We start from the raw sequence: 12,445 nt of genomic DNA on the forward strand, positions 1-12,445 counted from the left end.
ATATGCTGACTCTGTAAACTGCTTAGAGAGGGATGTAAAGCACTGTGAAGCGGTATATAAGTCTAAGTGCTGTTGCTATTGTGTAATATGTAAGGATAAAGGGACAAATAAAACAAAATTTCCTTTGAGTCCAACAGAATTTCTAGTGGCTGCATGGTTATATTTATCAATTTTTGCTGGTTATAAGATGAAAATGGCTTGCATTATTTTCTTCCAAGTGTTTCCTTTTGATACAGCAGGCTAACTTCTAGTACTAGGGTTTTTTTTAGTGGTCTCTCATTCAATGGTAACCAACATGTCTGGATCTTACCTCAGAGATTCAAATCCTTTCTCACATTGTTAAAATACTGAAATGTGCAGTACCTTGCTTTTTTATGATTAATTTCTTTTCCGCAATGTATTGTATGCATGCTTTTATGTACAACTGACAGCAGAATCTAGAAAGAATGATAGGTGGATTTAATTTCAAATGGAGAAATGAGAGAGAGAGAGAGAGAGAGAGAGAGAGGGAGAGGGAGAGAGAGAGAGAGAGAGATGCAGATGAGACAGAAACAGAGATTGCTCATGCCAATAAAATCCTAATTCTATAAACATTACACATCTTGCATTCCCATCCAAGATGGTGGTAAAGTGAACTAGCCTTTCCCCCCATTATTCTCAGTGAACTTTTAAGCTTTTTGTCTGTTAATTTGTCTCCTATCCAGTGGATGGTCAGCAGAATATTCTTACTTAAAAGCAATTCTAGGATGCTTTTTTTATTTGCTTTTTTTTTCCAAACTAATCCCAACATCATCTCCATGATGGATTTTTTTAAAAAAAACCATTTATGAAAACAGTTGAGGGAGAAGTAAGCCAACATCCTATTTTCCAGCCCACCAAGTACAACTTTTTTTTCCTGCCTCCTGGAATAACTACAGTGTACAAAAAAAAGACCCAGTGTTCTTCCAAAATCCTCTTAATTTTATTGGCATCAGTTTTTTTCTAGGACATTCCAAAAATTGTTGTCAGTTTACTCCAGTCCACCATCTTCCTTTAAATGCACCCATATTTAAATTGAACTCTATGCTTTTAATCAGGGTTCCAAAATTCTCTTCCAAGATCATGTGCCCCCCCCAGAACAATTTCAGATTATTGCTTCTAGAACTTTAGTAATTTCATATGTAGCTCATCCCACCCTTGAGGGATAGTAGGGACCCTCTTTGATCTCTTATATCTGGCTCTCTTTTCATTATTATTACTTTGCTGTTGATATTGTTTGCTCTTACTAATATTCTAACCAGTGTTGAAAGTGTTTGGTATTCTAGTGGGGGGAAAAACATATCTGTGGGCTTTGTAACCATTTTTTTCCTATTGTGGCAAGAATCCAGAGAAAGAAATATTTTGGGAAGTATTAAAAAGGCAGAATATATTTCCCCAAAGGTTCTTAAGGCAGAATCCAACCCACCCCCAAGTCTCTCTGCTCCAAACAGAAACCAGGTTTGCAGAAATGTAGATGTGATAATCTTGTCAGAAAGGTTGGAGCTAGAATCAACAATTCCTCACACCAAAAATCCAACAGTCATCAGCCATAGCCACAGGGAAGCCAGATATGACTTTTGGGACATAATAGGATTAACCCACCACCAACAGAATACCAGAAAGGCACACTCAGACTCAGGTGAAGGTTCATGCCACAGGAACAACTCCAAACAAAAGCTCAAGAAGGTATAAAAACCCCTCACTCCCTACCAGTGGTGGGACTCAGCCAATTCGCACCACTTTCGCAGAACCAGTAACTAATTTTTTGTTGCCCAGGCCCACAATGGACTTCTGGAAACAGCATCCACATAGAGAACTGGTTGTTCACAAATTTGTATCCCACCACTGCTCCCTACTACGTGTGGTTAGCTTTCCCAGAGCCATCTTTCTGTCTGGCTCTCCTCTTCAATAAAGTACAACTTCTTTCTAAAGCAGTCTCCATTTTGTTTATTCCCAGCTTGGACTGGACTCTGATGAAGATTTTTTTTTCTTTCAACACTATATTAGCACATTCGTCCTCATAAGGATGTTTTGAGACTTCTCTAGAAAAAAAAGAAGTTCCTCATTCTCTGGCAAGTGCGATAAAAAAAAATACACTTATTTCCTAGTAATTGTGCCTCCGCCCCTACCTCTATGTGCCCAAACATACATCAAGCAATTCTGTAATATATTCTGCTGAGGAATGAGTGAGTGGCCACAGTGCTTCTGAAGTCAGAGTTGAGGTTAGGAAGAAAAATCTTGACATCTGGAAGAAGACCTTGTGGGGATCTAGAAGGAGGCCTAGTGGCCTTCTTTTAGTGGTCTTCTCCCCCCCAAAAAAATTGGTAAGACATTCATAGAAATTTTTCTTGTTACTAGCTTATTACTAGCTTTTCCTCATCTCTCTATCATCCTTTATCATATACAGCCTTGTCTCCAAAACATTTGATTGATAAGACTGCTTCTTTGCTTCCTAATATGTAGAGAGAACTATTATTATTATTATTATTATTATTATTATTATTATTATTATTATTATTATTATTATTGTTGTTGTTGTTGTTGTTGTTGTTGTTGTTGTTGTTGTTGTTGTTGTTGTTGTTAATCATCGCATAGTCAGCCAGATGTTCAGACTGGGTTTGGCATTTTTTTCTACCTATCGGGTCCTTACCAAGGACCTGGGATAGGCAGATGTGGATGTTTGATGGTATTACATACTGTATATCGTCACAGGATGGAAGCTGTTCCCAGTAAGGCTGCCTTTTGCAATTGACCGATGGTGAGTTTGTCAATGCTGAAGGTGTTCAAGTGTTGCTCCAGTTGTTTTGGGATTGCACCCAAGGCACCTATTATTATTGTCACTACACTTGCTTGCCTTTGCTACAGTCATTCTATTTCTATTTATAGGTCTTCGTATTTTGTTATCTTCTCCAGTTCTTTCTCATCTATTCTGCTGTCTCCAGGCACTTCCATGTCCACTATCCAAGTCCAGAATAGTACTAAAGCATTTCTGCAATGAGAGAAATGAAAATAATTTGTCAGAATATTATCTTTTTTAATGTTTTTTTCTTGCTGTGCAATTAATTACTTTCTAAAGCATTGAAGCCAAGTCATCCCTCAGTATTAAACTCATATCTATAGAAAATTTGGAAGAAGAGTTGGTGGGCATTTAATGCAGGGGTGTCAAACTCGCAACGTCACGTGATTTGTCATGATGTATCATGACTTTTTCCCCAATGGCAGCAATGGAGTGGGCATGGTTTTGGTGTGACACATCCGGCCTGTGGGCCAGCAGTTTGACACCCCTGAATTAATAGGTTCACCAAGCTAGGAGACATCATGGTGACTTTGTAATTTTCAGTCCTAGTACACAGTATTAGGAAAAGCCCAAGAAATATCACGTTTTGTCTGTCAGGTTGGGTGTAAAAAAACATCTAAATTTCCTCTTTAATGTCCTAGCTTTGTTATTATTTGTAGTAATAATATTCATAATCATAATAGTAAAGTTGGAAGGGATCTTTGAGGTCATCTAGTCCAACCGCCTGCTCAGGCAGGAAACCCTATACCATTTCAGGCAAATGGCTGTCCAGTCTCTTCTTAAAAACTTCCAATGTTGGAGCATTCACAGCTTCTGGAGGCAGGTTGTTCCACTGGTTAATTGTTCTAATTGTCAGGAAGTTTCTCGTTAGTTCTAGGTTGCTTCTCTCCTTGATTAGTTTCCATCCATTGCTTCTTGTCCTGCCATCAGGCACTTTGGAGAATAGCTTGACTTCCTCTTCTTTGTGGCAGCCCCTGAGATATTGGAAGTCTGCTATCATGTCACCCCTCGTCCTTCTCTTCATTAAACTAGACACACCCAGTTCCAGCAACCGTTCCTTATATGTTTTAGCCACCAGTCCCCTAATCATCTTTGTTGCTCTTCTCTGTAGTCTTTCCAGAGTCGCAACATCTTTTTTACATCATGGTGACCAAAACTGGATGCAGTATTCCAAGTGTGGCCTTACCAAGGCATTATAAAGTGGTATTAATACTTCACTTGATCTTGATTCTATCCCTCTGTTAATGCAGCCTAGCGCTGTGTTGGCTTTTTTTGGCAGCTGCAGCATACTGCTGGCTCATATTTAAGTGATTATCCACTAGGACTCCGAGATCCCTCAAACAGTTGCTACTATTGAGTAAGGTACCCCCTATACTATATCTGTACATTTGGTTTTTCTTGCCTAAATGTAGAACCTTACTTTTTTCATAATTGAATTTCATTTTGTTAGATACTGCCCAGTGTTCAAGTCTGTCCAGATCCTCCTGTATCTGAAGCCTGTCTTCTGGAGTATTGGCTATTCCTGCCAGCTTGGTGTCGTCTGCAAATTTGATGAGTTCCCCATCTATCCCTTCATCCAAATCATTGATGAAGATGTTGAAGAGCACTGAGCCCAGAACAGAGCCCTGGGGCACCCCACTACACACTTCCCTCCATGTAGATGCGGTTCCATTGAGGACCACATGCTGAATACTGCCGGTCAGCCAGCTACGAATCCATCTGGTGGTGATGCTGTCTAACCCACATTTTTCTATCTTATCAAGTAGTACTTTGTGATCTACTTTATCAAATGCCTTACTGAAATCCAAGTAAATTATATCTACAGCATTCCTCTGGTCCACTAATTTTGTCACTTGGTCAAAGAATGGAATATGGTTTGTCTGGCATGATCTGTTTTTGACAAACCCATGTTGGCTTTTAGTAATGACTTTGTTTGCCTCTAGATGCTTACTGATTCATTGTTTGATTATCTTTTCCAGAATCTTCCCAGGTATTGAGGTCAGGCTGATAGGTCTGATAGGTCTGTAATTTCCTGGATCCATTTTTTCCCTCTTTTTTGAAGATGGGAACTACATCAGCTCTTTTCCAGTCCTCTGGTAGTTTCCCAGTGCTCCAGGATCTTTGAAAGATATAGTTCAGTAGTTCTGAGATCACATCTGCCATTTCTTTGAGAACCTAGGGGTGTAATCCATCTGAGCCTGGTGATTTGAACTTGTTTAGGCTGGACAGGTGCTCACTTACCATTTTCTTGCCTATCTTAACTTGTGTTTTTATTCTGTTTTTTATGGCACTATTTTTGATAGGTTGGTCTGTTTTTTCCCTTTGTGTAAAGACAGATGCAAAAACCAACTTAAAGAGTTCTGCTTTCTCTCTGTTGCTTGTCACCTTCTTGCCACTTTCCCCCACTAATGGACCAATCATTTCCTTCACTTTTTTCTTGTTTTTTACATGTTAAAAGAAGCTTTTTTGTTATTTTTGACTTTTTAGAGGATCTTCATTTTATCTTGTATATTCTTCCCTTCTTTTAATTTAACAAAACCAAATTTCCTCCCTCCCTGCCTCCTTCCTTCCTTCCTTCCTTCCTTCCTTCCTTCCTTCCTTCCTTCCTTCCCATTCATTAATCCATGTCGCTTAATATTCACTACTCAAAATCTTCCATGTTCCATAAGAACACCAGATGGGACCATAAATGGAAGGTGACCTCCATGACTTTGATGAACCAAGGCTTCCATATTATACTTTTTATTCAGATCAACTAGGCCAGATTATTATCCTTAGTTAACCACACAAATTGCATCATTCCATGCAAATTGTGAGGATAGGATTGCTAATAGCAATAGATTTGGGCTTACATACCATCCCATGGTGCTTTATAGCACTCTTTGGGCAATTTACAATGCAAAGTGTTATTTACATTTTTGCACCCAACAATCTGGCTCCTCATTTTAATGGATGGAAGGATGGAAGGCTGAGTCAACCTTGAGCTGGTCAGGATTGAACTCCATGTGGTAGGCAGAGTCTGCCTGCAATATTGCATTCTAACCATTGCACCACCAGGGTTCCCAATGCTAGCCTAGAGACTGCCTTGCAATATGCATTCAGGAGCTGCAAGCCAGGCTAATGCCATCTGTTTCTCTTTTGTTCCAGCAGAAGTACCTGAAGCCACAGAAGGAAGAAAAAATACTGGAGCATCATGAATATGACTTCCCCCTCTCCATTCAGTGCCTTAGCACAAATCAATGCAACATCCATTGGCAAAAGCAAAACCTGTAATGAATCCAGCATAAATGATGTGATGCTTACTTTGGCATCCCTCACTATGATTGTTTGTGTGTTGGGAATGTTGGGCAACGGCCTTGTTATCTGGCTGCTGGGCTCCTCCGTTAAGAGGAACACTTTTGCCATTTATATTATCAACCTTTCTGTTGCGGACTTTGGTTTCCTCACCACTGAGCTGATTATAGAAATCCATGGGCTTTCTACACATTTCTACTGTGGCTTTCCCTATAACCTCTTCCAAACAGTCCTGCTGTTAATGTACAGTGCTGGGCAATTTCTCCTGACAATCATCAGCATCGACAGATGTATTTCGGTCCTTTTCCCAATTTGGTACCGATGCCACCGGCCGCTGCATCTGTTCACCACTGTGTGTGCTGTCATCTGGGCCTTTTCCTTCATCCTCTCTTCAATTCACTTCACAATTGCAACTGTTTTAAAACATGAAGTGAAATATTCCCTGAACTATACGTTCATTGTTAACGCTGTGATTTGTCTCCCACTTATGACAATCTCCAGTGTCATCTTGTTTATCAAACTCTTCTTCATATCCAGAAGCCAAAGGAGGAGGCAGCTTTTGACAGTGGTCTTGCTCACTCTTTTCTTCTTCTTAGTCCTGGCTTTTCCACTAAATCTCTTTTATTTCATCCGGGAAAAATTGCCGTCTGTAAATAAAAATATTGTACATTCTGGCTACTTATATATCAGCATCAACAGCAGCATTAATCCTCTGATCTATTACCTGGTGGGGAGACAGAAGGGTAAAACTCAGAGGAGCATCAAAGACTTGCTGCAGAGAGTTTTCAAGGAGGAAGAAAACTGTAGCGATCAAGTGGAGACTTCAGAAGATTCCAAAATCTGAACTCTTTAATTTCACCATTGCCATTCAAAAGATACATTCACTTCTTTCCAACCAACCTTTTTTTAAAAAAGAAACTGTTTCCTGTATTGATTAATTTTGGCATGAAACCAGGAATTTATGCAGATAATTATCTTCGTGGAATATCAAAACATTTGTCAAGTTGGACTAACCTATTTTACCAAGTATCTCCTACCTGAAGATGAATTAACCTGCTCTAGTTCTGCCTTCCTCAACTTCTATGGCCTCCAATTCTGTGTGTTTGAACTTCAGTGTCTAGAACAGGGGTGGGGAACCTTGGCTCTTTTACGACTCGTGGACTTCAACTCCCAGAATTCCTGAGCCAGCATGGCTCAGCTTGGAAACCTCTCGCTTTCCCCTCAGAATTCCCCTCAGGAATTCTGGGAGTTGAAGTCCACGATTCATAAAAGAACTGAGATTGCCTACCCTGGTCTAGACAATGGGACAATTGTTTAGAATTTTCAAAGTTGGAAAGACTTCATCATAGGAAGGTGAAGCCAAAATGTCCCGGGTTTTATCAACTACATGGCCAATGGAGAAGGATAATGGGACTCTAGCTCAACATTATCTAGAGTATGATATGTCTCCTAACTCCACTAGACCAGGATTCACCGTATCAGCTGAATCAAAAGGAAGACATTTATTACAACAAGACCTTATGAAATCACATTTAAATGTCAAAATTTTTGAATGGTTCCAGAATGATTGAGAATCTACATAGTGTAAACATTCCCGAAGAAAAGAATCAGAGAAAGACTGAAAATATTTCAAATGGTAATATCTACATATAAACTGATCTCTCTTCCTACACATTTAAATACATTGTGCTTGGAGCAATTACATTCCAGCAATTTGTTACAACTTTATTGGCTGCACATATGCAGATGATATTTAAAGTGTTTCTTGTTACTGAGGACAGATACAGAAGCAACTAAAGCAACTGAAACCATGCTGTACAACTTTTATGGAAGGGGAAAAAATAACATTATTTATTCAGTGTATTCCCCCTTAAAAAGCTAATGACAAAGCATGGAGGAGCTCTGGACTGTTTTTGCTTCCTTATGAAAGTGCAAGTGACTATTTTAGACAAAAATTCTCTGCGTTTAGCTCTCGTGGATTGACTGCATCTTTCTTCTGCAACTATACTATAACCATGTGGGGCTGGCCATAAAGAGAGTTTGAAAACTTCAAGTGTTGTTGGAAGGCGTAATGAGGGTCACTTTGCATCCTGTGTCGTGGTTCCGTTAGATGAGACCAGTAAAAGCAGAACTCCAAGGCAAGAAATTTCCTTAAAGAACATATTTATTGGCTATATAGTATCGGCAAGATCAAAAGTGAAACCAAGACTGAAGTTCCCTCCCAAAGGTTACAATGTTACAAAGTTGAACTTCCCACCCCAGTAATATCACATTCCCCAATAATTTACTTTGGTGGGCTGTCTAATGGAAGCTTCAGCCCACCAAAATTCAGGCAACAATGACCTTGGTTCCCACGGGACAATTTATTGTTTTGTCTAAACTGAAAAATACACATCCCCCCCTCCCACTTCTGTGGCAACTGAAAATGAAGTAAAAATGGCTTCAGGCAAGTTCGTTTGCGGCACTGACATCCTGATTTTATTATGTTTATTGTGTCCTAATTTCAACAGCTGCCTACTTAGTTTAAGAAGCAACTTATAGATGGTCAATTGCTAAATGGTTCTGAAAAAGTCTGTACTCCCATATCAAAAACAACAGAGGACATTGTTGCCAACCTTGGGAAATAAAGGAAACATTCTGAGCTTTGTGGTTTCATATTTTAAATTCATGTAAAACCTCTTGGAGTTTCTACCCTCACAAGTTCGGGTGTTGCTTTTGACTTGAGAATTGTTATCACCAAATAACTACTTTTTGCTTCTGGATGGGTCTCAGGATGAGGTTATAATATGTTTTATGTTTTAGCCTCCAGTCCCCCAAAGATGATTAGGGGAATGGAAACTAAACATATAAAGAATTGTTGCTGGAATTGGGTATGTTTAGTTTAATGAAGAGAAGAATGAGGGGTCACATGATAGCAGTGTCCCAGTATCTCAGGGGCTGCCACAAAGAAGAGGGAGTCAAGCTATTCTCCAAAGCACCGGAAGGCAGGTCAAGAAGCAATGGATGGAAACTAATCAAGGAGAGAAGCAACCTATATATATATATATATATATATATATGCATATATACATATGTTTTAAATGTTTGTTAAGCATTCAGAATACACTTGCTTAGTCCCAGACACGGGACAAATCTTATTTCCTGTTTCAGCCTATATATACATACATACATACATACATACATACATACATACATACATACATACGGTAAAGGTAAAGGTTCCCTTGCACATGCGTGCTAATCATTTCCGTCTCTAGGGGCCGGTGCTCATCTCCATTTCAAAGCCGAAGAGCCAGCGCTTGTCCGAGGACGTCTCCGTGGTCATGTGGCCGGCATGACTAGACGCCAAAGGCGGACGGAACGCTGTTACCTTCTCACCGTAGTGGTCCCTATTTTTCTACTTGCATTTTTACGTGCTTTCGAACTGCTAGGTTGGCAGAAGCTGGGATGAGTAACAAGCGCTCACTCTGCTACGCGGCACTCGGGATTCGACCCGCCAAACTGCCGACCTTCTGATAGACAAGCTCAGTGTCCTAACCCACTGAGCCACCGCGTCCCTTTTCATACATACATACATACATACATACATACATACATACATACATATATATCCTTCCTAGGCTAATATGTATTTATTTCATCAATTTCTTATTTTTTTAACCATAATTAAGAATATGTTTAATCTTTAATCTTTAAACATTCCATTCAATACATCTAGTCATCTAGACCTTTAATTCTAATTCAAAACATTTTATTCATTATAATTTTCTTAAATTCAGTCACATTTAAGTATCTAAATTCTAAAACATTTCCTTTATGTAAGTCATTTCAACTTTTTTTATATTTCTCATATCAAGAAAAATAATACAAAAGAGAAAAAAGCATACTATATTATTTACAGAGTTCATCCCTCTTAGAATAGCATATATATTCCAAACTTTTTCTATTTCTTTAACCGTATTCAAACAAATGTTTCTTTTTTTAAGTATTCTCTCTGATAAGTCCCATCATCTATTTTCTTGGTTTCCACCTTAGTCTTTTTTCCTTTGCCCAGTATTTTTCTTAATCGATGTATTTTGCTATATTTTATTATTATTATTCCATGTTTTCCTATAAATCAGAAGCAATCCAGCAGTTCTGTGGAAATATTTTCTCCCAACTCTTTTTGAAAACACAAGGTAGATTGGCTAAGATAAGAACTTAGGGGTAAATTTAGATGGGATTTCACATGAGCAGAAGTGATGGGTAACACTAATGCAGATGTATCCTCCGCTTGATATAACCACAGAACTGGAGCAGTGGGCAGGCTGCTGTTTTTGTTTCATAAATGGGATCTATATTGTGCCAACTCTGCTCAATCCTATTTAATAGGCAAAAGCATTGGAGAGGAGGTACCATGGAAATCCAATCTCTAAGCTGATGTGATGGACTATAGTCAACTTACAGGAGGGAGGGGCCCTTTCCCAGAGAGCAAAAAGCCCATGAAGCTTGGCATCTTTGGGATGCAGGAGAAGAGCAAAGGCAGACCCTCCCTGGCAGTGCCTAGGGTATTGTCAAGCATGGGAAAATCAAAAAGTCTAGATAGTTCAAATGAATATAAAGGTTTATTACAAGCTTTTGCTCCCTGCAAGCATCTAAACTACTAAGGGTCAAAACAAATAGACAGTGGATAAATGGCTCTTCGGCTTTGAAACGGAGATGAGCACCAGCCCCTAGAGTTGGAAACGACTAGCACGCATGTGCGGGGGAACCTTTACCTTTACCTTAAATGTCAATGAATTCAAGGTGGGCTGGATCTCCTGTGAGTGTGAAAGGATTCAAGACTGTTGACACATTTGACCCCTCTCTCAGGCTCAGCCTGCTCATTTCCTACATGTATATCTAATAGTTATGTAGATTGTTGTCTTATTCTTGGAAGATTTCTGTCAATAGAATAGAATAGAATAGAATAGAATAGAATAGAATAGAATAGAATAGAATAGAAGAGAAGAGAAGAGAAGAGAAGAGAAGAGAAGAGAAGAGAAGAGAAGAGAAGAGAAGAGAAGAGAAGAGAAGAGAAGAGAAGAGAAGGAAGCAACCCTGGAGATCTTGAAGTCCAATCCCCTGCTCAGGCGGGAAACCCTATACCGTACCATTTCAGACAAATGACTGTACAATCTCTAATTAAAAACTAGGAGCATTCACAAATTCTTGAGGCAAGTTGTTCTACTGATTAATTGTTCTGTCAAGAAATTTCTCCTTAGTTCTAGGTTGCTTCTCTCCTTGATTAGTTTCCATCCGTTGCTTCTATTTGTGAGCAATAATAAACAAACTACTCTGAAGTAAGTCCTCATATCATTCTTGGTTCCTTGCACGTCAAAACCATAAAGGGGTTACGGGTGATTACCAGTAAAATGAATTGTCCCCAGAAACTTACTGGCAACTATTAAAAGTCCCAAAACAAAGCAATCACACAGGAAAACCATATAACCATAACTCTCTCTATGCTTCTGCATTCTGGACCAGCTGAAATTTTGAATAGTCTTCAAGGGTAGTCTCATATAAAACAGTGCATTACAGTATATTAATCCAAATTCAGAATGATTAAGGCATCATGGCCCATTAGAAAAACACTCCAATGAAGAAGAAAGGAATAGTGCATATAATTTGGGGTCCTCCTCCATTACTGGCTCTTGATGAAAGAACAAATGGCAGCCATCAGCAGGATGACTTTTGCAAAGATATCTGGACCTACCAGGTGTCCCTTTTTTTACATGTCATTTGTGACTCATTGTAGTGTATATCTGATTTGAGACTGTTAGTCTGCCATACTGCATTCTACCACTGCAATTCTTTATGTCAACATCATCTTAATAAGCTCCTCAGTCAACCAAGCCAAAAATCTAACTCCATAAATAGTCTAAATATACTGCCGGAAAGAAAAATCAATCACACTGATATTACATTTATTTATATTTATATAATAAAGGAAGCTCACCAAATTGTGCACAGCCAAAAACTATTCTTAATTCCAATCACAGTTAGAAGCTGCATACACCCAGAAGGAAGGAAGTTGCAAAGTCCTTAAAGCTCCATCTGCTGGTGGAAAGCTTAGCAGGAGATGACGTGAGAACACAGGTAGTCTTCAATTTATGACCCCATCTGAGCCCAAAATGTATGTTGCTAAGTGAGACAGCTGTTATGTGAGTTTTGTCCCATTTTACGACCTTTCTTGCCACCGCTGTTAAGTGAATCACTGCAATTGTTATGTTAGTAAAACCGTTATTAAGTGAATCTGGTTTTGCTTGTCAATTTCAATCAGAATAGAGCTGGAAGGGACCTTGGAGGTCCTCTATC

At 39.1% G+C, this 12,445-nt stretch overlaps 1 protein-coding gene across 1 annotated transcript; it reads left to right on the forward strand.

The window, feature by feature from the left end:
- Positions 1-6,008: 6,008 nt before the first annotated feature.
- LOC308666149 (proto-oncogene Mas-like) lies at positions 6,009-6,953 on the forward strand (the record flags this gene model as incomplete). Its single annotated transcript, XM_081324728.1, has 1 exon — positions 6,009-6,953. One exon carries the CDS (start codon positions 6,009-6,011, stop codon positions 6,951-6,953), a length of 945 nt encoding a protein of 314 aa, XP_081180854.1.
- Between the last annotated feature and the right edge of the window lie 5,492 nt (positions 6,954-12,445).

This window comes from Vipera berus (genome assembly GCF_964194415.1).
Source record: "Vipera berus genome assembly, chromosome: 3".
NCBI lineage: Eukaryota > Metazoa > Chordata > Lepidosauria > Squamata > Viperidae > Vipera > Vipera berus.